Raw genomic sequence first — 25,962 nt, 5'->3', positions numbered from 1 at the left:
TTGGCAGGGGCGACCTCCTTATCGAAGGCTATGCATAGATATTGAAATTAAATCTAAACGGCTCATTCCTCCGACGATTTTCACGTTAACTTTTTAGTCATTTCAAAACAAAGTTTGATTGAAAAAGAATCATTCTATATCCCTGGTTTACTTGTGGCAGGTAATAATTGTTCACTACTCGATTTAAAAAAAAAAATCTGAATAAGCACATCTCAGAAAATGTCACACTATTTCCCAGCATCCTTGTACTTTTACACGCAATGTGCTGATGACTTTGCTCATACTAGCCGAACTAGTTCATCGTAGGCACGTAGCTCAAAATTAGCACGTCGTATTTAGATTGATATCTATGATCAGCAAAATATCGGTATTGACAAGGTAATAGATGAATGCGTGGTCTTATTGAAGTGGGTGACCTTGTGGTATGTTCGCACAAAATAGGATAATTGGCCGTACAAAATTGATGATATTTTGAGTGGCAAATATATCACCAAAACCTCTGTAATTTAGTATCGAACCAATCTGGTGATGAAAAAAAATGGTCAACTGGTCTTTTACAAAGAGTTTCTATAATAAAAGATACAATAAATTCAACGCCGTCAAACTGGTTTTAGTACAGGGGGCTCCCACATTCACCCAAACCTCTGATGATTGGTGTTTTCACAGTCAGCCACCTCAAAAGATCCCCCGGGGTGTTCAACAGGGTTCTGGTTCTAAATTTGCATTTATTTTGTTTATCACAACCAAGTATGCAAGGGCCACAGACACCCTGGAGCCACGAAGGGGGAAGGATGCAGCATGGGTGAGGTGATGTGAAAGATGAAAGCGGGAATCTTTAAGAAACGGACAAGAGAACGGTGGGGAGACTTGGGCGGTTAATACAAACGTAACAGACGATCGGACGGCTTGCACGCAGCTGTGACACCTCTTAATAAAATAATTAGCCCTAAATTCAGTCTAAGAGTGCTTCCTCCAATTGCTACCTTGACTCAAGGGGGAAAATACACTTCAGTTTCACGCAGCCACCCAAGGTGGTTTTCAGAACTATTTTTTTTATCTTTAAGCAGAATCATCATATGTTGTTTATCCGGCCATCGTATAAACACCATCCAAATTTAGTTTGTGATGAGGTTGGATAGATTATGTTTTTATGGATTGAACGGACGTTATTCCCACCGAGCCGGAACAACGAAGAGGTCAAGAGCGACGCGTACAGGTGATGGAGTGCCAGGGCAGACGCGAATCTTCTTCAATAACACTGGGGAGGACATGAAGAAATATATTTTGAACACGAGAATGAACACCACGGGTGACTTGAATATCTGGTGTTGAATCTGTTAATTGTGCCCAAAAAGAAAAGAAAAGAAAAACAAATTATTAATTATTGCAAACAGTGAGATAAACACGGCAATCTATAGCCATGTAACACATGAACATTCGAACATGGGACTAGTCAACGCTAGAGGAAAAGTATCAACAAATCAGCAAATCTGTCATGACCAGAACGCAGAGTTGGACCCAAATGCACGACTCGGGAAACGTGGAGGCAGTTAGGGAAATATCTTTATTCAGTCCAGAATCGGTAACCAAGGCATGCAGTCCACGAGAGCAGCAGTGATAATGACATCAGGCTTATGGGGTAGGTCGGGAGACAGGCAGGGTTCGGTACACAGGGAGTCGAGAACAGAGTCGAGGAAGTGCAGGAACGAGGCATCAATGGCAACGATCTGGCAAAGCCAGACCGTCCGCTGGGTCCTATAAGTATTGCAGGTAATTACTGGGGGTGAGTCGCAGGTGTGCGCCTCCTGATGACTGCAGGTGTGTCAGGGGACCTGCACAGCCAGGGCAAGGACCGGCAGGATCCTGACAAAATCTACAATGGAATGGTTCACAAATAAACGTATCCAGGTGTTAGAATGGCCCAGTCAAAGTCCAGACCCGAATCCAATCAAGAATCTGTGGGCAGAGCTGAAGACTGCTGTTCACAAACGCTCTCCATCCTACCTCACTGAGCTTGAGCTGTTATGCAAGGAAAAATGTGCAAGAATTTCAGTCTCTTGATGTGCAAAACTGATATAGACATACAGTGAAGAAAATAAGTATTTGAACTCCCGAAGTTCCCACTTCGGAATCATGGAGGGATCTGACATTTTCATCATAGGTGCATGTCCGCTATGAAAGAGATAATCTGAAAAAAAAAATCAGAAATTGCAATATATTATTTTTTTTTTAAACAATTTATTTGTGTGATCGCAGGAGACAGACAATAGTCACACTCACAATCACACCTACAGAAAATGTAGAGTCTCCAATTAATGCATGTTTTTGGGATGTGTGGGGAATACCGGAGTGCCTGGAGAAAACCCACACAGGCAAGGCTGGGATTTGAACCACAGTCCTCAGAACTGTGAGGCCAACGCTCTAACTAATTGATCACCGTGCTGCCTATACAGTGAAGAAAATAAGTATTTGAACACCCTGCTATATTGCAAGTTCTCCCACTTAGAAATCATGGAGGGTGCAGTGATCATTGTTTTGTTTTCAGCACTTTTCCTACAGTGAGCATATAATAGTGAATAATATGTAATGTTTCACATGTATAATAGTGAATAATATGTAATGTTTCACATGAACTTAGATATCCTTTATAGTTTTCTTAATTTTTTGTGGTTTGTGATTTCGGTAAAAACCTAAATGTAAAAAAAAATGTAAAAGTAAAAGTATGCCATTTGTAATTAAATTAAAAAAAAAATCCCAAAAAGTTAATTTGTATTTAATGTTAATGGTTCAAAGAATGTCAGGCTAAATAGTCGGCCCCCACACATTTTCACCTTACCAAATCTGGCCCTCTTTGCAAAAAGTTTGGACACCCCTGCACTAAGACGTCATGGTTTGAAATCATGCAAGGCATGGAAGGTTCCCCTGCTTAAACCAGCACATCTCAAGGCCCGTCTTAAGTTTGCCAATGCCCATTTGGATGATACAGAGGAGTCATGGGAGAAAGTTTTGTGGTCAGATGAGACCAGAATGGAACGTTTTGGTCATGATTCCACTAACCATGTTAGGAGGAAGACGAATGATGAGTTCCATCCCAAGAACACCATCCCTACAGTGAAGCATGGGGGTGGGAGCATCATGTTTTGGGGGTGTTTTTCTGCACATGGGACAGGATGACTGCACTGTATTAAGTAGAGAATGACCACGACCATGTATTGTGAGATTTTGGGGAACAAGCTCTTTCCTTCAGTCAGAGCATTGAAAATGGATCGTGGCTGGGTCTTTCAACATGACGATGACCCGAAGCACACAGCCAGGAAAACAAAGGAGTGGCTCCGTTAGAAGCATATCAAGGTTCTGTCTTGGCCTCGCCCGTCTCCAGACCTAAACCAAACAGAAAATCTTTGGAGGGAGCTGAAACTCTCTCAGCAACAGTACTGTACTTAATATTAACATTGGTTTTCTCAGGTGTTCAAATACTTATTTCCAGCTCTATCACACAAATAAATCGTTAAAAAAAACCATACATTGTGATTTCTGGATTATTCTTTTTACATTATCGCTCTCACAATGGTCATCCACCTATGATTAAAATTTCAGACCCCTCCATGATTTCTAAGTGGGAGAACTTGCAATATAGCAAGGTGTTCAAATACTTATTTTCTGCTGTATAGACAGCACGGTGATCAACTATTTAGAGCGTTGGCCTCTCAGTTCTGAGGACTGTGGTTCAAATCCCAGCCTTGCCTGTGTGGGTTTTCTCCAGGCACTCCGGTATTCCCCCCACATCCCAAAAACATGCATTAATTGGAGACTCTCTCTCTATATATATACATATATATGTACACACACACACACACACACACACACACACACACACACACACACACATGTATGTTTTTCTGCCACCACCTTACTAATGTCAAGTTTGTCTTTGCTCAAAACATACTGTGATAAAGATTTCATTCACCAGCATGGCAAGAGAGTAAGTATTTTTTTATTCATTTTAAAGGTACGGCCTCATTTTAGAGATATTCTTCACTAATTATTTCCCACTTCATCTGGGACTATTTTATCTGTACAGTGAGGTCATGTTGGGAGAAGCTCTACTTTTATCAGCTAATTGCACAGTGGCATGTTCTCTGTAGAAAAAAGTGCAAACTATAACAAGTCCCCAGTGAGGTGTGTATTTTAAAACAGTTTTTTCAATTCTAGAAATGGCTCCAAAGCAAAGTGAGGTGTGATCAACACAAAGGATGGAGGAAAGACTGGAGAGAAGGATGAGATGACATAACTGTAAGTTTTGCCTGAAAATGTGTCACCGGGAAAACCGACCAATGGGAGGATCACTTTGTAAATTATCTTCTTTTCTCTCCCACCCTGTCTATTCTGCTCTCTCTCTCCATCCAATTATAGTTTTGAGTAGGGAGCACCATCTCTCCTCAAATTCTGTGTTGTATAGTTAGTTACTCTGCTCTCTTGAATCCTAAAAGAACTCAAACGGCTTACCTCGATCCACCTGCAAGATAACCCTCAACCGAGAAGAACCAAGCAGCAACATTTCAGAGGTGAGTGACAATCTACCCTTATGTCCGTGTGTTTTATATAAATACATATATGGGCCAGAATGGTTGTGCAACTCCTTGGAGCGTTTGTCGGTTCTGAGGACCGGGGTTCAAATCTCGGCCAGGCCTGTGTGGAGTCTACATGTTCTTCCCGTTCCTGCGTGGGTTTTCTCCGGGCACTCCGGTTTCCTCCCACATCCAACAAACATGCAATATTAATTGGAGACTCTAAATTGCCCCTAAGTGTGATTGTGAGTGCAACTGTCTGTCTCCATGTGCCATGTGATTGGCTCACAACCAGTTCATGGTGTACCCTGGCTCCTGATCGTTGGTATCTGGCATTGGGTCCAGTACTCCCGTGACACTTGTGAGGATAAACGGCTCAGAAAATAGATGGATGGATGAAAAGGTATACCATTACTACAGGTATAGTTATAAGTACATCCCAATAAATTAGAATAATGGCCAAAACTTAACATACTGTCGTCGTTCAATTAAAAGTGTGAAATGCATGAGTTGAGATCACTAGACACAGAGAGTGAAATATTTTGGTATATAAATAACAAACAATGAAGAACATTTTTAAAGTAGAAGTCTGGCAGGCCCTCTGAAAAATATTTTTCCAAGTGTTCAATGAATGAATGAATGAATGGATCAGTCGCAGTCTGTCAGACCTTTGGTTAAATCATCAGTAGTGACTGTTGTAGGGATTTGCGAGTTTGGACCCTACGGGTGTTCACGAGTCGAGGAAGATATGACCAATGATTAGAAAAAGTTAACAGCAAATGGATTTATTACAAAGGAATGTGCAGAACAGATGTCCGGGTCTTATCTAGTTATCTGCCGCACAGGAGACGTGTGTCTTCTGGCAGGATAGCCAAAGAAGAAGACAAAAGCTGCCCAGCAACACAAGGTTTTTATATGTATGGGTTCACGGTAAAAGTGGCTACCCCCCCCCCCCCACCCTCAACGCAGTCTGGTCCTAGGCCGGGATGGTAACTTTCCGCTCCCTATCTGGTGTCGTTCGTCTCCACGGCAATGCCTGGGAGAGGAGGATGGCGCCAGCCGGTTTTCTGCGTACAAAGATGAAGGACAACCACCGGCTCCATAACACATCTTTGTCTGATTAGCAAATGGGCAACACTTTATCCGTTGATTAAATGTATAAGGTCATATTTAAGCAAATAATGAAAGTGCAATAAAAGTAAAATAGTCTTCATTCCCTCTCTTGATCTATAAAATACATCACAAAAACAATCACGAAAATTCGCAAAGTAACCCTTCAAGACATATGGAAAGCATAAAACTCTCTCTAATCGTCCAAGCATACCTTTTAACAAGTGCATAGCCTCATGATTCAGAACACCCATAAGCTTTAAACCTGCAGGACAGTACTAGATAACTAAAAAACAGCAAAACATTTCTAAAACAGTAATAACCTGCAAAAGGTATCAGTAGAGCAGAAGAGCGATGCAATCATGGTGCATGTCAACATCATGACAATCAGGAAGCGGTTGAAGTTTAGTATCATTTTCAGGGGGAACGATAGCAACAATAAAATCATCTTGATGAGTGTGTCGGGGCGGGGGTCTAATGAGGACACAATTACCGCGGCCATCAGCTGGGGCACCAGTCGCCTTCTCAATCAGACGGATTAAAAGAGAATGAATACGAGGAATGCAACAGCATCCACAGAGGGTGAGAACAGAGGTGAGGACAGCCAGAGAGATGAAGATTGATGAAATGACACCCTTACATTTACCAAACACATTCATACAGTTATCCCACATAGACGTGTCAACACCACAGTGTTCCTTCATTTTCTTAGCAAGGGTTCTAAGTCCATCTACGGCCTTAGTGCGGCATCCGTCGGCTGGGTGATATTCGGCAAACACCTCCTTTCTCGGCCAACAGTGCATCTAATGCAATTCTATTTTGGAAAGTCATAATAGATATAGCCTTAAGTTGCTCATGTATAGCTTCAAGTCCTTCTAGGGGGAAATTGCCCAAATGTTGCACATTATAATGTATGTAATTGGTATGGTCGACATTTTCGTTAGGAACAACGGGGAAAAGAGTGGAAATTACAGGTGTATTTTCAAAACCGGCAACTACCTGATCACCCAATTTATACTCATCTGGGACACCACGGGGGGCGCCAATAGCATCAATTTAGGTGGGGTTGTCAGCACCAAGTCAGGTAGGTTTGGACCTACGTGAACGGTGTAATAGGCCAAGAGATTCCTTGACGTGTTCAGAAGCAACCGCCAGATCATCTAGGGTGAGAGGAACAACGGAAATAGGCAAAAGTAAAGTTACTCGTGCACATCTGCCCATACTGTTTCGCGGGAGGCGGTCGAAGTTATGCCTGTCAAAACTCTAAACCACTCATCAACAGATAGGGCTTTGTTTATAATACAACTCTTCTCTGTGGTAAATATTTTCCGGGGGGGTTGTGCTAACAGGTGGCACTGATGTGGGCTTGGGTATGGGGTATTTTTGAGCGATTTCCCAGATCAAAATACCAAGAACAACAATAACACCAATAATAAGAATGCCATAGATTCCTGCTCTCCCTCTCTTGGTCCAAAAAGCAATCGACCAACAAACAACAAAATAAAAGTGCAATTAAGAGTCTGTAGCAGGGCAAACCATAGAATAATGAAACCACTTAGTTCCTTTTCCCTCCAAGCGGACGGCTTTGGAGGCACGAGCAGTCACTTTGTGGGGGCCAGAACAACTTACTGACCACTTACGAGACAGATGACCATTCAGGAAGATCAACTGTAGGAGGTGGTGATGGAAGAGAGTCCTGGATCTGTAAGGAGAAATTAGAAGCAAAAGAATGAAGTTGGGTCCAAAACAGTTTATGAGAAAACTTGGGAGACACAAGGCCATCCTCCAGTGGTTGGAATGACGAGGAAGGGCCAGGCATCAGATGACCTGTAAGACGTTCGTAAGGAGAGAAACAAGTAGAGCAAGACACAGTTTGTCTCGCAGACATTCGAGCAAGGGGAGAGCCTGAACCCAATTCATGCCGGAACAGGTACATATTTTAGCCAGTTTTTCCTTCAATGTGAGATTCATACGTTCAACTGAATCTTGACTGCCGGGGTGATAAACACAACCAAACTTGTGAGTTAACCCTAACCACTTCTCTACAGTAGTTAGGTGTGTGGATGTGAAATGTGCACCGTTGTCCAAGCAGATGAGAGCAGGGAAACCGTACGGTGGAATGCAGTGGTTCACCAAAGCTTTCATCACCGACATGGCGTCTTCGCGAGCGCAGGGGTAGGCTTCAGGCCATCCGGAAAAGGTGTCAACAAAGACAAGAAGGTAGTGCTTACCTTGAACAGAAGCGATCATGTCTGTGAAATCCATGACCAGTTCCGTGCCAGGCCAGGTGGGTGGGTCAAATGAACCTGGCAACGGTCTAAGTGTGGGGTGAACATTGTGTAGCTGGCAAATATTAGTCACGACAGTGGGCACTACACAAGTCAGACATTTTAGGATGCCATCACATGCGAAGTTTGGTTAGCATGGCTCTGGGGCCAACATTGTCATGATCCTGCCGCTCCAGCACTGACCCGCTCCCGAGACACGCCCACGTGTCAGTTTCGACTGACTCTCTGCCTACTCTCGTTCCCGTTGCCGTGGAAACCGACCCACCCCCTCGCCAAGCGCACGCTGCAGTGGGAACGGACTCGCCACCTTGCCAAGTGCACGTCGCAGTGGGAACGGACTCGCCACCTCGCCAAGCGCACGTAGCTGTGGAAACTGACTCGCCTCCTCGCCATTCCCACGTCAAGGTTTTGGCTGTTCCGAGCAGAGCTCACGCGGCAGTTGGAACTGACCCGCTCCCGAGACACGCCCACGTGTCAGTTTCGACTGACCCTCTGCCATCTGTCGTTCACGTTGCCCTGGAGACGTTGCTGTTTCAACGAATGCACTGCAAGCTCACGTGGCAGTGGGGACCGACCCGATGCCACCTCACGTTGCTGTCCAGGAGGTGGCGACGTCTCCACAGCCGCTTCTCGTCCGTGCTCTGGAGTACCAGTTGTGACCGGCCCGCGGTCGCTCCACGTTTCTGCTTCGTCGGCGACCGGTCCGCGGTCGCTCCACTTTCCTGCTTCGTTGGCGACCAGTCCACGGTCACTCCACGTTCCTGCTTCGTCGGCGACCGGCCCGCGGTCACTCCACATTCCTCCTTCGTCGGCGACCGGGCCGCGGTCGCTCCACGTTCCTGCTCTGTCGGCGACAGGCACACCCAGACGTTCCCGTCCAGGAGGTGGCGATGGGGACACTGACGCTGCCTTCTCACATTCCTGTCCAGAAGGTGGCGACGGTTCCCCAGTCGCCTCACGTTGCCGTGCAGGAGGGGGCGATGGCGCTGCGGCCTCCTCACATTCCCGTCCAGGAGGAGGTGGAGTTGGTGATGGTGTTGCCGCCTTCTCACCTTGCTGTCCAGGAGGTGGCGATGGCGATGGTGTCGCCGCCTTCTCACGTTGCTGTCCAGGAGGAGGAGGAGCTGGGGAGTTCTGTGGAGCCACCCTGGAGCTGGAGAGACTTCGGGATGGGTGTGATGGTGGCGGTCATGGCTCTGGTCCTTCTCTCCATCATCCTATTTGCTCCTGAGGGCTCCCAGCCGCTTCAGGACCTGGCCTCTTTGGTGACCAATCCACGGCTGCCTCCTGACCAAGCCTCGGTGGCGACCAGTCCCTGGTCGTCTCGCAACCACGGCGTGGGAGGTTCTCGTCCGGAGCAGTTGCCTGCCTCGTTCTGGTTCCTGCTTCGCCGTTTGGTTCCTCACAGAGGTCGTCCGCCCGAATCGCCCCGTGGGGACCCTGGTGCTTGGCGTCCGGGTCGTCCTCCTGACCTGTCCAACCGGACGCCTCGCGTTTGGTGGCCTGTATGGCCACCAGACTGGTGTTCAGGGGGAGGGCGTGCCCTCCTCCGGACCCCTTTCCGCCCACCCCTGCCTGTGTTAATTATTGTCTGTGTTTTTTCATTTAGGCACGTCTGGGATCGGTGCCTTTGAGGGGGCGGGGGGTACTGTCATGATCCTGCCACTCCAGCATGAGCTGTGCGGGTGCCTGCGCAGGTGCGCTGATTGGGGCGCACACCTGCGTCTCATGCGGGCTGATTAGTCTGTGTATTTATATCACCCCGATGACGATTGGTCCCCGCCAGTTCGCTGAGGTTCATGTCCCGTTCCAGCACTCTCGTATCCCTGATCGACAACCTGTGTGTACCGACCTTCGCCCGTTCTCCGACCAACCTTGTAAGCCTGACTCCTTTGATACTTCTGCCTGCCTTGATCGTTCTCCTGTGTACCGACTCCTGCCTGCCCGCTCACCTGCTCTCTTCGCCCGACGTCCCAACTACCGCTGCTGCACCAGACTGCCTGCTCGATCCCCGACCTCGGCATATAATAAACGTTTCTCCTTGTACTACCTTGCATCGTCCGAGTCCTGCATTTGGGTCCTACCCCCGTTCCGATGGGACGTGACAAATATGAGCCAAAGAGTGAGTTTCGGTCAAAATATCTTTTGCTCAGGAGAGGCGTTGTGCTGTATTTTAACCAATTCACTCTGAGATGGAGGTTCAGGCAGGTCAGGAGAGGATTTGTCAAATAATTGGACAAGCATCTGTGGGACATAGCCCGCAGCCTACTTGGCAGCCAAGTCGGCAGCATTATTGGCGAGGGCTGTGGTTGAAGTGGATTTGGAGTGTCCAGGGACCTTGACAATAGCCACCGCCAAAGGTTTGGCCAGGGCTTTATCTAATCGTTGGATCAATATCTAATGTGCAATAGGAGTACCTTTACCTGTTTTAAAATAATTCGGTTTCCAGGCAGACAGGTCCAACACAGCAACCGAGAAAGCGTAAGCTGAGTCAGAATAGACAGTAACAGATTGTCCGACTGCTAGTTCCAGTGCGAGACAGGGTGCGAGCACTTCCGCTGCCTGTGCTGAGGGAGCAGATGTTAGTACGGAAGAAGAAACAGTTAAAAATTCACCTGAGGGCTGCTGCTCCACTACGGCAGCCGCCGCAGCCAAAGAGTCATTCAGCTGACAGTAACAGCAACCATAAGTGAACAGAACCCTGCCGTTAGTCAGAGGTTGGACAGAGAGATCAGCACGTGGAAGGAATAAAGTGGAGACGTGGAGATGTGATTAGAACGGGTTGGAGATTGTGAAAGAGACACATACCACGTTCTCCTCGCGTTCTCCTTGTCTTCCTTCCTTGATAATTTTACTTTAAAATGTCCTAGGCTGTTTAAACCTGACATTAAATTGGTCCTTCGAGCCGGATCCCAAGATGCCTGAGGATTCCAGCGGGTGTGTTGAATACCAGAAAGACCGTGGCCACGGCAGACTCTTTCTGAGTCCAAAGACCCTTTCCGGGACTGGTGTGCAGCCCGCCGGCTGGTATCCGACGGTTGACGGGATCCAGAGACGGACGGAAGACAACAGGGTGAGTCCAATTTTGGTTTAAAAAGAGTGAAACCGGTTCAAAGAGTAAATGACGGGCAAAGACTCAGATAGACTATTTTTGTCACGGTTGCTTTGTTTGTCACAATTTGCTTTGTGTGATGGGGACCACGCTAAGCAATAAAAAAGTGGAGATGTGGAGTGATTAGAACGGGTTGGAGATTGTGAAAGAGACACATCCCACGTTCTCTTCGCGAGCCAGAAGTTCCTCTTGACTTCCTTCCTTGATAATTTTACTTTAAATATCCTAGGCTGTTTAAACCTGACAAAGAGAATCTGTAGAATAAAAGAACGATGCTCCGAGGACATAGTGGATCCTTCAGAGGACACCACTCTGCCCAAGAAGGTCACTTATTTGTGACAACACTGAAGTTTCTTTCTGGAAGCTTTGAATCCCAGCTCATGCAAACGAAGCAAAACAAGTTTAGTTAGAGAAAAACACAACTCTGCTGTTGGGATCAACATACATCAGGAGTTTAGATCCGTCTGGGAGATCTAGATCCTGCAGCAATGATTTCAAACATTGATTAAAGATTCCAGGTGTATTTTGGAAGCCATGTGACAACCTGCAAATTGCATCCCTGATATCTGAATGCAAACAAGTGTCTACACTCGAGTGGGAGTGGGATACAGAAGAATGCATTTGCCAAATCAATCGCTATGAAGTATTTCAGGTGTGATGGTAGAAAACATTGTGTGGGGCTCTGGTAGGGGTAACAATCGTGTGGTCGTTACATCATTAACGGCTCATATGCCATACGATAAGTGTTACCATCTGCTTTTAAAACGTCTTGTCTGTGCTACTTCTAAATTAAGAAGTTGTTTTTGGAGTTTAGTAATTTCATTATCCTCACCCTGTTGTTGACTTGAATACATTTTGAGGTGATGGATTAAGTGTCGTCTAAATCTACGCTCATCTCCGGACAGGAGGTCAGGGTCAGCTTTAAGAGTGGTCTGTACTGATTCAGGGAGACCTGCCAGGATCGCAGTCCTGAACATAGCCTCCTGTCCAGGGTGACGTTCAGTCAATTCAGTCCAAAGTTTAGTAAACTTAGTCAAGTGCTCAAGTGGGTTGTTTAACATAGGGGAAATAAGTGGGTGCGGCTGTAACAGGAGTGGGGAACCTCTCTCTGATAGCTGCGGCCACACGCTCGAAGTGTGCTCTCAATAAGGTTCCATTGGGTACGTTAAGCATACCTGCAGTTGTCTCGATTTCTCGTTGTTCAATACTAGTGCATGATCTAGATGCTGCTTGTCTCCAGTCTCCCATGCAGAGTGTATACCCCTGTAAAGTTTTCAGAAAACTAGACAGCCATGCATTACCAGCAGAAGAGAGACGAGGCAAGTTAGCAGTAAGACAATCAACATCTTTAAGATCAAACGCCTTGTATATTGGACCTGCCAGAGCCTCTGTCATAGGCATCATTGTAAAGCAAAGCAAATTTCATACACGAGATAACTTTACATGATTAAAGGCATTTGAAAACAAAGAGATAAAACATTTAAAACGGGATAAAAACAATAAAAATGACAAACAATATTTTAAAAAAAGCAATTAAAACCGCATACAGTGCAAGTAATATGATCAAAAAGTGGATATATTCTAAATTGTCTGAGAAAAAAAAGTTTTCAACTTTGTTGCGTTTTGTTTGCTTATTATATAATATAATAATATAATATCCATCCATTTTCTTTACCGCTTCTCCTCATAAGGGTCGCGGAGAGTGCTTGGAGCCAATCCCAGCTGTCAACGGGCAGGAGGCGGGGTACACCCTGAACTGGTTGCCAGCCAATCGCAGGGCACATAGAGACAGACAAAAGTCGCACTCACAATCACACCTACGGGCAACCTTGAGTGTCCAACTAATGTTGCATGTTTTTGGGATGTGGGAGAAAATCCACGCAGGCACGGGGAGAACATGCAAACTCCACACAGGCAGATCTGGGATTGAACCCGGGAACTCAAAACTGTTAGGCCAAAGCTTTGCCAGCTGCTCCACCATGCTGCCATAATATAATATAATATATAATATAATATAATATAATATAATATAATCATCGTGTTATTTCTGATGCGAGAGGACGCTTCACATCAAATCAACAAGACAGTTTTCACTAAACCCCCCCTTTAGCGCCTCTCGCTTCCTCTGTCTGTGTGTGATGTACTTACGTGTGATTCAGGGCACGTGCGTGTGTGCGTGTTCGACGTGCCTCCTTTCTCATTTTTGTGGTCCTTCACTCGCGTCCACATATCAAATACAACTTTTCTCAGCCCCATCTTCTTTTCCTCATGGGATCCTTGATGCCCTCAACGTCACGTGCCACCTTACCAGCCGTCTCGGGTGGTTTCCTGGTCGCGTTCCAGCATCAATCTCACCCGCATAAGGCCAAGAGAGTGTTGGATAAAGGGGCACGTTTGGCGTCGATCCGAGAGTAACTGTACCATCTTCTTTACTTACTTTACCTTCGTTTGACTCACCATTACCCTTTTTTCTTCAAAGTTGCCATCACTGTCAGCGTCATTAAATGCACAGTGCGCCTTTCTCTGTTCACCTCTTTAAATTCCATGAGCCCTTATTTAATCTCTCTTACATCTTTCATAGTCTTTTACGTTTATATTTATATTTACATAGTCTCTGTTAATTTCCTATAACATCGTCAGTTTGTCCCAATTGCAAATTTTCCCCAAGTTGTGCTTTTGCCATTATTTTAATGCGCGCTTCCTTTCTTTATTTTGTTTGTTTTTGTCAACATTAGGTATCATTGTCGCTCAATTGCAATGTACATTTCATCTTTAGTTGGATTATATTCAGCACATTCATGATCAAATTCACCATCCATGATTTTTTCTTTAATTTAGTGGTCACTGTTCTTCGACTAAACCCAACCGAATTCCTATCGCGCAACAAATTAGCCTATACTATTCATTTTTTCGTACGCCCCTTGCGACATCCCAGGCTCAAACCGACGGCAAACCCTCTGTTTTTAAGGGATCCCATCCCCCTTAGGTGTAACAGGTAAACCTCACAGTGCAATTGTATGTCTACAATATATGTCAGCTACGACGGGATATACAACTTCTCTTTATTTCTTATCCTCTTTATCTCTTACTCTCTTATTCTCTTATTCTCTTATTCTCAATGACTCACATGAGGGATGAACAATCTGATACCAATGACTTCTCAACTTTAGGCAGTTCAATATGCAGAATTCGACAGTAAACAGCCTTCTGCTTACCTTTTGGTTTTGGCCGCGACCTGGAGAAGTCTGAAGTACAGACCACCACCCTCGACTTGTCCGTATAACACTCCTGTGTTTCTCATATGTCTCTCTTTATCTCATCTGTCGACGGCCAATGCTCGTCTACCTCCCTCGACTTATGGTCGGGGTCACCAAATTGTAGGGATTTGCGAGTTTGGACCCTACGCGTGTTCATGAGTCGAGGAAGATATGACCAATGATTTGAAAAAGTTAACAGCAAATGGATTTATTACAAAGGAATGTGCAGTACAGATGTCCGGGTCTTATCTAGGTATCTGCCGCACACGAGACGTGTGTCTTCTGGCAGGATAGCCAAAGAAGAAGACAAAATCTGCCCAGTAACACAAGGTTTTTATATGTATGGGTCCATGGTAACAGTGGCTGAAAGTGCCAGAAGTCAAGTAGATCTCAGTTGCTCTCGATGTCAAGCTGTCTGAGATCAAAGCAACAGTGAGCTTCACAAAGGAATCTGGTTAACAGGGCTCAAGTGACAACAAACAAATTAGAAAGGGGTCGCATGTTGATAACAACAAAAGTTGTCAGCCCGGTCAATTTATTTTGCTCTATTGGACTCATGCTGTCCAAATATATTGGGTACATTTTTGTAGGATGGGTGGTCATTGTTTTTGGCATTTATTTTCACATTTTAGTGATGTTGTCATAAGTGTCATCTTTGTTGTATTTCCACCAGTGTAGTTAAGCATTGTCTGACACTTGCGACATTATGTTGTACTTTTATCTATGACACAATTGCCATCTGGAACATGCCTAATATTAAAAGCAAAGTCCTTCCAAAGGCCAGAGCTGAAGGATGGTGGAGGATTTTTGATAGCAGGACGGTCTATGGAACTTGCCAAGTTGCAATAGCGCGTTCAAAAATATTCTCCGGTGCTGCCCTGCTAAACTCTGGACCACAAATTTTGTAGTAGAATAGAGTTAGGGCACCCGTGTCAAACTAGTTTTAGTTCATGTGCCACATTTACCCCAATGAGATGTCAAGAGGGCCGGACCACAATATTTGTGGCTTAAAAATCTGTACAACAGTTATTCACAAATGTCCCCATTGTTTTGATGCAAATAATTATTATAATTAAGTGGTTGGGGAAAATATTCGCATTTATTCATTATTGTTCCAAATCATGAGCAGTTTGAGATTTTTTTAAAGAAAAATTATATCACTAGTATTATGAATCAGTGAGCGTGCACTATTACGTATATTGAATAGACAAAGGATACACCTTTGTCAATGTTTCCATAAAAATTAAAGTTGTGGCAGTGCATGGGCAAAAAAAAAGGGTTCCAACATACCAATCTGTTTTTAAGTGAAGCTTTTGACAAATATTTTGTGATATTCATGAGGTATTTATTTTCACATTGTGAACACGACACACCATTTTATACTCGTGTGCTCGTAAAACTTGGCGTTTTTCCTTCACAAGTACATCAATATCATTTAATTGTTATCACTGAACCCTACAGTCGACAAAATTGGCAACAAATGTTACTTTTTTTTGTGAAATAGCAGTGAATGTCTTCCCCTTCTCCATGAGCCGGATTGTTTGTTGTCTGTTGTCTATTTGTGACCAAGTGTCGATGAGTCCAGTCCTCGTCCACAGTCACCTGGGATAGGCTCCAGGTCTCTCAGGATTCAGAACATAGAGTAGAAACAACCATTCATACATATTTCTGTTAATCTTACAATATACAATGTTGTACATACAATATTTTAGAGTGGAGGAGTAAACTATAGTACTGTTCTGGGAAAACCTACACATGCATAGAATGAACAAGAAAACTGCCAAAAATGTAACCAAGATTAAAACCCGGATTCCTCTGCTTGTTCTAACATGCTGCCACCAATTGTTACATTGTTTTGTTCTTCATTCCTTTTTGATTACTTGGATGTTACAGAAAATTCTTGTCTACCACCTTTTAAACATAAATAGATAGTAATTTCTCTCAAATAAACAGAAGGACTTCATGGCATTATCCAGTTAAAATGACTTGAAGTATCCATATTTCTAATTGCTCCAAGTGAAACTTTGAATGTCTTTCATCAATCATATGTGTCAGTACTCAGGGGATAAAGCTCCCCCCCGGCCCCATGTCAATCACACAAATTGAAAATATTATTCTCACATCACATCGCCCTTACATGTCACCCTCCCATAAAGGAAATCTACCATGCACCAGACAAATGAAAATAAATAATCAATGACTTCCTCTTCCAGATTTACAGATTCACCTGTCAACATCACCGACTGTAAATTTTGGGTTCACACCAGCAGGATGCAGCGTTTCAGGGAAGGCATCCACATACGGACCATGAAGGCCAAGAGGAAAGTGGAAGAGATCTCCAAAGAGGACATCCAGACTTTTCTAAAAAAGAATGCCTTTGTCCTCTTCACAGTTGGTGCAGTTATTGTAGGTACGGATGCCTTTTCAAACCAAATAGAAAACAAAAGATCATACATTCAATCAGTCACGTAATAACAGAGACACAGACCCACACTTTTATTCTCTTCATAGGAATTATTCTTGGATTTGCATTGCGTCCCTATAAGATGTCTTATCGAGAGGTAAAGTACTTCTCTTTCCCTGGAGAACTACTGATGAGAATGCTGCAGATGCTTGTTCTACCCTTATTGGTCTCCAGTCTAATAACAGGTAAAAATCACTTTTGTGGTCATAATTCTGTGAATAATAGTCAAACCATGACTTTTGGTTCATTTGAATGGATCAATGGAATCACTCGATTTGCGTAATGAGCAATGGCCAAATGTGTCAATTACTGTTTTATTAATTCTAATCCCTTTAAAGGAATTTCAAATTCAGATAACACCCCACAATACACATTTTGTTGCTTTAACTCTAACGAGACCACATAATGTAGGTGATCAGAGAGCTATAACAGGCAAACAAATGATGCTGCACTGCTGAGCTCTGTTGGGATCTAAGACTTGGGTTTCTGCTAAGGTGCATTTTAGGTTTAAAACCAAACATTCATATTTTTATTTGTATTGTGTAGTTTTGACACTGTAGATTATTATATTCAAGTTAAATGTCATAAACTCGGGTTGCTGAACCTAAGATCATTTCAGTCTCCGGTTCTATTCTGATCTGTATTGGCAGTAGATTCCGCCAAGCTAAAAAGTAGTGATCATTATTTCTTTGAGCTGACATGCAATGGTTTAACCAATCCAGACTCGTTGGGTGCTATGTGATGACCAAGGTTTCAGATTCTCTGCAATCCTTCTTGTCTCTCGTTCTGCTCAGACAACTTTGGTGTAAAGTGCGTCTGAAGTTAGATCACAGCGAGCAAATAGTATTACGAATAGCAGATTGAAAAGTAGTGTTTTCTTATATGCTTGCCTATGTCAAAGTCATGACTTTTAATGATTATTTCCCTGGATAGTTTAAATCTGTGACAACCTGGGCCTTTTTAATATAGCATTCATGTATTCTCCCTTTTTGCATGAGTTCTGGGAGCGTCAATGTCCAGATTCTTAAACACTAAACTGTTTTTTTTTTTTTTTGTCTCCACCCTTGTGTTCATTAGGAATGGCAGCTTTGGACAGCAAAGCCTCAGGGAAAATGGGCATGAGAGCTGTGATTTACTACATGACCACTACCTTTATTGCAGTCTTCATTGGTATCCTCATTGTTCTTATCATCCACCCAGGAAAAGGTTCTAAAGATGAATTTGGAAAACAACAAATGATAGAGCAAGTCAGTCCTGCTGATGCCTTTTTGGATCTGATTAGGTAGCTTCCAATTATGTATTGTTAGAAAGTAGACTATTAGTGGGGGCATGAAACATGACATATTTGAGTTCCATAATCTCTAAGTGAGAGGATTTTCATTTCAGAAATATGTTTCCTCCAAACTTGGTCCAAGCCTGCACACAACAGGTGAGCCATCACATTGTCACATTTGCTGTCCTTGAAATGCTAGTGTATATTTCTTTTTTTTTTTTTTTTTTTTTTGCTGAGGACGTTTTGTATTATTTTTCATTTGTATTTCTAATGTTTGTTATTGTATAAGCACATACCACAAAATATCCAGCTTTTTTCAAAGTAATTTTTTCCAACAGAGCTTACAGCACATACAATAAGATTAAAGGGTACATGCCCCTTTCGGATTTCAGATTTTTCCACATGTACCATGTTTTTTACAGTTTCAAATCAACAAATTAATTTAAATATCTCAAAATACGTCCATCCATTATCTGAACTGCTTATCCTCACAAGGGTCGTGGGATTGCTGGAGCCTATCCCAGTTATCTTCGAGCAGGTGGCAGGGTACACCCTAAAATGGTTGCCAGCTAATTGAAGGGCACATAGAGACAAACAGTGGCACTCACAATCACACATAGGAGCAATTTAGAGTCTCCATTTAACAAATGTTTTGGGGATGTGGGAGGAGACCGAAGTGCCCGGAGAAAACCCACGTTGGCACAGGGAGAACATGCAAAAGCCACACAGGGGGGCTGAGATTTGCCTGCTTAGGCTTTCTCCGGGCACTCTATTGTAATTGTAAATGCAACTCCATGTGCCTTGCAATTGGCTAACAACCAGTTTAGGGTGAACCCTGCCTACTGCCCGATGACACCTGCAATAGGCTCCAGCACTCCTACAACTCTCGTAAGGATAAGCGGCTCAGAAAATGGGTGAATGAATTCTCTGGTAGACACAAAAATTAATTGTTCTATTAATCACAGCAAGTCGTACAGGTCCTTAAGGAGTATGCAGCCCAAGACCAGCACACTGCCACCACTTTTGACTCTTTGCCTGATTTTCGTTAGGGTTAACCCTTTTTGCAAATGATGTTATTTTTATACCATATGTAACAGCCTGTACATCTTTCAAAATGTTCAACTTTTGTGTCATTACTGTATAAACTATATGTTGAGGACCATCAAGATGTTTGTTGGTAAATGTTAACTGAGCCTTGACCGCCGTGGTTCTGTATGACTTTTTTGCCCAATGTCTCTGTACACTGATCATAATGAGACTAGCAGGGACTGCAGTTCTTTGGATGTTGTTCGCAATTATTTGTGCCTCCCTGGATGAGTCATCATTGCACAGTCAAAGTAATTTTCATTGGCTGTCTACTTCAGGAAAGATTTACCACACCTCCCAGTTTTCTCCATTTGTGGATCATGGCACTAAAATGTGGTCTGCTAGCATCCCCAATCCTTGCAAATGGCTGATGGTTTTCAATCACTTAGTTTTTCATGTTTTTTTAAATTACCTTGGTTCATCATTCCATTTTCTTAACCTCCTATCCTCACAAGGGTCGCAGGAGTGTTTGAGCTTATCCCAGCTGTCAACGGGCAGGAGGCAAGGTGCACCTTGAACTGGTTGCCAGCCAATCACAAGGCACATAGAGACAAAGAGCCACATTCACAATCACACCGAGGGGCAATTTAAAGTGTCCAATTAATGTTGCATGTTTTTGGGATGTGGGAGGAAATCGGAATGCCCAGAGGAAACCCACCCAGGCACGGGGAGAACATGCAAACTCCATACTGGCAGGGCCGGGATTGAACCCATGTTCTCAGAACTGTGAGGGCAACACTTTCCAGCTGCTCCACCGTGCCGCCTGATCCCAAACATTTACATGTAATTAAAAAGGGTGGGGGTGGGGGGAAGCAGCAATCAGGAAGTGGGAAAATACTTCATGGCCGTGTACGCCAGTGCAAATTGAGCATGGATGGATCATGTAAATGTGGGGTACCTGTAGTCAGTTTACTTTTTCTAACCAAGCTTCAACCTTTCTTTGTCCAGTTCAAAACAAAATATGGAAAACAAGTCATTCATGTGACTGTGACAGTGAACAACACACTCTTCAATACAACCAATGACACCCAGGAGGTCATGGAGATCACCCAAGAGGAAGTGATACCAGTGCCTGGTCAGGTAAACGGAGTGAACGCATTGGGGTTGGTGGTCTTCTCTATGTGTTTTGGGCTGATAATTGGCAACATGAAGGAGCAAGGCCAGCTCCTAAGGGATTTCTTTGACGGCCTCAATGAAGCAATCATGCAGCTGGTTGCCATCATCATGTGGTAGGACATGACTTTTCACATCCTGTTAAATTTGTTTTACAAATACAGTTCTCTGAACATTGCCTCTTCCTCGTTTCAGGTATGCTCCTATTGGTATCCTGTTCCTCATTGCAGGAAAAATAGTGGAGATGGATGATCTTACACAGATGGGTGGCCAGTTGGGCATGTATACTATCACAGTTATAATTGGGCTAATGATCCATGCCATTCTTATTCTTCCCACCCTGTACTTTGTCATCACTCGGCAGAACCCTTTCATTTTCATCGCTGGCCTTGTGCAAGCTTTGGTCACAGCATTGGGAACCTCTTCAAGGTGCGGCCTCAATCTTACAATTAGCATCAAATTCATTCTCGTGATCCCCAGCATTCCAATCTAAGGCCTCCTCTCATTTCTGTTCTGTTCTCATTTCTCTTTTGTCATCTCCCAGCTCAGCCACCCTCCCTGTAACATTTAAATGTCTGGAAGAGAACAACAAGATAGACAAGCGAATTACTCGTTTTGTATTGCCTGTGGGTGCCACAATCAACATGGATGGCACTGCTCTCTATGAAGCGCTTGCAGCCATTTTTATTGCCCAAGTCAACAACATGGAGATGAACTTTGGTCAGATCATCACCATCAGGTAAGAATGACTAAAGGAGGACAACAATAAATATTGGCAATAATATACAGCAAATATATAGAAATTATTTTTCTGCCCTTTAATTAAGCATTACAGCAACTGCAGCGAGCATTGGAGCTGCTGGGATCCCACAAGCAGGCCTGGTCACTATGGTGATTGTATTAACATCTGTTGGACTTCCTACCGATGACATTACTCTGATCATTGCAGTTGATTGGTTCCTGTGAGTATTTTGTGTCTTTGAAAGTACAGAAAAGAAAATAAGTATTTGAACACCCTGCTATATGGCAAGTTCTCCCACTTAGAAATCATGGAAGGGTCTGAAATTTTCATCGACCTTCCGTGCCATGCATGATTTCAAACCATGACGTCTTAGTGTATTACCAACAGTCACCGTGGAAACGGTGATCCCAGCTCTTTTCAGGTCATCAAGTCCTGTCGTGTAATCCTGGACTGATTCCTCACCTTTCTAAGGATCATGGACCTTTCCAACTGGCGATCTTCATCCCCGCCCCCCTTAGCTACAGTTGCCATGCCTCACAATCTTCCAAAATGGCGACTGAACATAATGGGTTTGAACTGGGTCCTCTATCGCGTATTCCATATAATATTGGGGTATGTTTTTTGCCAAATGCGTCGGACTTGTCCAAGAGAGTTCTACAGAGAGGTGTTAACTATTCCACACAAGGATATGTACACGGAATTGAGATTTTGGACGGAGCAGGATGCAATGTCCAAGTTACAGCGAAATGTTGGGGATCAATGCAAAAACGTTTGACGCCTCACAAACTTCATATTGAAATCCAACTGGATAAAATAGTGGAATCGTACTGCGCATGTAAAGCAGGGTGAGTACTTTTTACTTAGATAGCTCACAAGTAATATCAATGTAGTCTTGATAAGCTAGTGGGTGTATTCATTTGAGTTGGCTCGTAATGGATCCCAGTGCTCTGTCTTAAAAGTCCGATGTGATACAAATGGCCAAATAGACATTTCTTTTGCATGACATAGCGCATTTATGTATCATGAACCGGACTTGTCGGCATAAAATATTACACACTTCATTCAGCAGGTCAGTGATACACTAACAAAGAGAAATTTGTTCTCCTGCAATGTATAAAGCACCGATAATAATGAAATCAAACTCAGAGAAGATACATTCTCCCTCACTTACCTTCAAACATACAGCCTTGTGTTTGTTGATATTTTTCACACGTCTTCCGCAAGCTTTAATCCATCAGAGACACTTCACCAACTGTGTTTTAGGCTTTGGAAAATTAATCAACCAGGCCCCTTGTAACTTAGCAGAATATCTTTTGTCAGAATTGCATGTTCCCCAAACGCATCTGAGGACCATTTTCCTCCCAACATTAACTTTTCAAAACACACACTGCCGACAAAGAGTGCTGTTTGTGGGACATGGCTGCGGGAGGGGCAGGACAAGCCAGGGGTTAAGACAATGCGGCTATCTGATTGGCTGTTATTGTACGAGTGATTGACATGTTGGAAAGGTCCATTGAGAACCCACGAGCTGATATCTTGCATGGTGCTCCACTCCGATTGCGATTGACTGTCGTGTTTAGCTTCTTCCATTTTCTAATGATTGCTCCAACAGTGGACCTTTTTTCACCAAGCTGCTTGGCAATTTCTCCGTAGCCCTTTCCAGCCGTGTGGAGTTGTACAATTTTGTCTCTGGTGTCTTTGGACAACTCTTTGGTCTTGGCCATGTTACAAGTTTGACTCTTAATGATTGCATAGGGTGGACAGGTGTCTTTCTGCAGCTAACGACCTCACACAGGTGCATCTAATTCAGGATAATACATGAAGTGGAGGTGGACCTTTAAAGGTGTACTAACAGGTCTTTGAGGGTCAGCATTCTAGCTGATAGACAGGTGTTCAAATACTTATTTGCAGCTTTATCACACAAATAAATTGTTAAAAAATCATACATTGCGATTTCTGGATTTTTCTTTTTAGATTTTCAATCTTTTTTTATTCAGATTTAGATCTTACAGTGGCCGTGCACCTACAATTAAAATTTCAGACCCCTCCATGATTTCCAAGTGGGAGAACTTGCAATGTAGCAGGGTGTTTAAACATTTATTTTCTTAACTGTATAATTGTGACCCAATGGAAAGGGGGAAACTGCATTCACATGTGGGCATGAATCATAGTTGTCGTTTTAAAGGTCAAAAGTATCCTCATCGCTACTACCACCTAGTGACACACTTTTCCAGTCTCCCTGAAGTCCTGCTCTACATCTTTCCCTTTGTATTGAATATTTTCTGGAGTGAGTTTTAACAATAGAAACATAATTAGGCTTCCCAAATTAATAATTCCAATTAGAAGACCCTTTTCAGAAATTGCTCAGCTAACTGGGGCAATGTGGAAAAATCCCTGTCTCCTAAATTAGGATGATCCAAATGTCCTTTTTTGGAGCATGCATTATTAGAACAAAATAGTATAGAACATTATTCACGCCCATATAACTATAGAGGGTTCTTTATGTTTGTAAATCAGACTTAAAATTACAGCTAACCTTGACCAAATCACATTACCACCACTCAAAGATTTGCTTTTCTGGCATCTCCCGGCACTCCGGTTTCCTCCCACATCCCAAAAAAAAGACTGAACTGATTGCCACCCAATCGCAAGGCACATAGAGACAAACGCACTCACAATCCCACCTAGGGGCAATTGGCAATGTTGCATGTTTTCGGGGATGCGGGAGGAAACTGGAGTGCCCGGAGAACATGCAAACTCCACACAGGGAGGGCTGGGATGGAATTCGGGTTCTCAGAACTGTGAGGTCAACAGCTGCGCCACCATGCCACCTTTATTTCAAACACCACCACTTTAAAAAAGTGTAATTTCTTGTTTAAAGTTGCACTGCACCACTGCAAACCTTAAATATAATAGTCAAACTCAATGATGAAATGTTATAACAAGCTATAAATACACTATAAATAAGTTTACAATTAGTACTTACTTATTGCAGATTATTTGGTTCTGTTGGCTTCATCAAGTTGTGATCTTCACCTCTTGCAGGAGTGATTTGAAGCAGCTCTAAGTGTGAAGTGGTTGGGATGAATATCAGCACCTCCAAATCTGAGGCTATAGTCCTCAATTAGTAAAGGGTCTGTTCCCGCCCCGGGTTGAGAAAGAGATCCTGTCCCAATTAGAAGAGATTAAGTAATTTGGGGTCTTGGTTGTGAGGGAAGAATTGAGCAGGAGATCAACAACAGATTGGTCCAGTGTCTGCAGTTATGCAGACTAGTCTGCATTGTTCTGTTATGGTGAAGAAGGAGCTCAACTGAAAGTTCAAGCCCTCATTTTACCAGTAAAGATATGTTCCCACTCTCACCTGTGGTCTTGCTCTGTGGGTTGCGACCGAAAGAACAAGATCACAGAAATGAGTTCACTCTACAGGGTGAGCTCCCTTCGGACAGATAGGTGAGAAACTCAGTCGTTCGTGAGCAGCACAGAATGGTCCTGCATCAAGAGGGGCTAGATGAGACTGGTCGAGCATTTGATTAGGATGCCCCACGGATGCCTCCCTGGTGAGGCTTTCAGAGCACTCCCACTGGAAGGAAGTTTCAGTGACTATCCAGGACCTGCTGGAGAGACTATGTCTCCCCCTGCTGACCTAGGAAATACTTAGAATCAGCCTCGAAGACCTGGACAAAGTGGCTGGGGAGAGGGAAATCTGGGCTTTGTTGCTTAAACTGCTGCCACTGTGGCCTGATCCTGGGTAAGCAGAAGAAAATGGATAGATAAGTGGATGGACATTATTTTTTTAGTTCTATATTTTTAGTAACCCAGTTTAGTTGTACATGTTGCTGCCAATCATGAAGACAATTTCCAGCCAGTGTCCCAATTCTTAGTCACTGCTGGTCTGAAGCCTGGATAATAATAGACAGGAATCACAGTCTTTGGCAACTCTGAATTAAAAGCCTTCAATTGCCTTCTACTCTTTCATTCTTGTCACAGTGCATGCTAATTTTGGGTTATGTATTGTATTGTGCATGTGTACTTAAGATAATGGCTGATAAGTTTTCATGAACTAAATTTTAAGATGAAGTAGAGAAAACAGGTTTCCTCTTGCCACTGTTGGGTATTAATTGTTCTGCAATGCCAAACTCATGCAATTGCTGCACATTTTCTTAACAATGGTATGATAATGGTATGCAATTTAATTATTAATGTCAAGCATTAAGTTATGTTATCACGTTACACACCTGTAACAGAAACCATGATAGAGATGGCAGAAATGTGGTATTTCTTTAAAAACAGATGTTGCCAAACACCACCAAGGCACCTTATTATGTTTCTGCAAATGTGAAATCTAGATGAATCAATGTTGTCAACACTTGTATTTAACATCCTGTTTCTCTTGTGCGGTAGGGACCGTCTGCGTACCACCACCAACGTTTTGGGAGATTCAATTGGAGCCGGCATCATAGAGTTCCTCTCGCGACATGAGCTTCGCAGCAAAGATGTGGAGATGGGAAACTCTGTGCTGGAGGAAAAAGAGAGGCAGAAACCTTACAAGCTCATCTCACAAGATAGTGATTTGGAAAATGACAAACGTGGTCACAATGAATCGAGCATGTAGTTCTTCCTCAACATCTGCTTTTAGACATCTGCAAGTGATGCAGTTCTCTTGCTTCATTTTGATTCCCATCTACCATTGTTTTTTTTAAACTTGTTCAAGAGGTGATGAATTTCCTACAAACCCCAATTCCATTGCTGTTGGGACATTGTGTAAAACCTAAATAAAAATAATAAATATAATATATATCTATATATAATTTAAAAATAATAATAATAAAAGATTTGAAAATCCTCTTCAACTATATCCAATTGATGATACCACAAAACAAGATGTATGTTCAACTGCTAAAGTAGTAAAAAAAATTAATCATTTTGTTTTGGTGATTGCGTCATGTTAC

At 43.3% G+C, this 25,962-nt stretch overlaps 1 protein-coding gene across 1 annotated transcript; it reads left to right on the top strand.

Annotated features, from left to right (window-relative positions):
* The first annotated feature begins 46 nt into the window (after positions 1 to 46).
* On the top strand, positions 47 to 25,625 carry LOC133490713 (excitatory amino acid transporter 1-like). Its single transcript, XM_061801130.1, has 12 exons — positions 47 to 160; positions 4,213 to 4,293; positions 4,414 to 4,565; positions 16,549 to 16,745; positions 16,847 to 16,984; positions 17,877 to 18,081; positions 18,186 to 18,228; positions 20,107 to 20,387; positions 20,467 to 20,700; positions 20,816 to 21,010; positions 21,099 to 21,233; positions 25,415 to 25,625. Exons 4-12 carry the CDS (start codon positions 16,607 to 16,609, stop codon positions 25,623 to 25,625), a joined length of 1,581 nt encoding a protein of 526 aa, XP_061657114.1. The 5' UTR covers positions 47 to 160; positions 4,213 to 4,293; positions 4,414 to 4,565; positions 16,549 to 16,606.
* The last annotated feature ends 337 nt before the right edge of the window (positions 25,626 to 25,962 follow it).

The sequence above is a fragment of the Syngnathoides biaculeatus genome, chromosome 17 (assembly GCF_019802595.1).
Source record: "Syngnathoides biaculeatus isolate LvHL_M chromosome 17, ASM1980259v1, whole genome shotgun sequence".
NCBI lineage: Eukaryota > Metazoa > Chordata > Actinopteri > Syngnathiformes > Syngnathidae > Syngnathoides > Syngnathoides biaculeatus.
Note: the sequence above shows the minus strand (reverse complement) of the source record. Positions and strands in the feature narration are given on the sequence as shown.

Bases quoted from the DNA above. Each gene is read 5' to 3' on its own strand.
- LOC133490713 (XM_061801130.1), top strand. From the start codon at position 16,607: ATGCAGCGTTTCAGGGAAGGCATCCACATACGGACCATGAAGGCCAAG. The intron at 16,746-16,846 runs GTACGGATGCCT...TTCTCTTCATAG, and splicing joins AGTTGGTGCAGTTATTGTAG to GAATTATTCTTGGATTTGCA. The intron at 18,229-20,106 runs GTGAGCCATCAC...TTCTTTGTCCAG, and splicing joins TCCAAGCCTGCACACAACAG to TTCAAAACAAAATATGGAAA.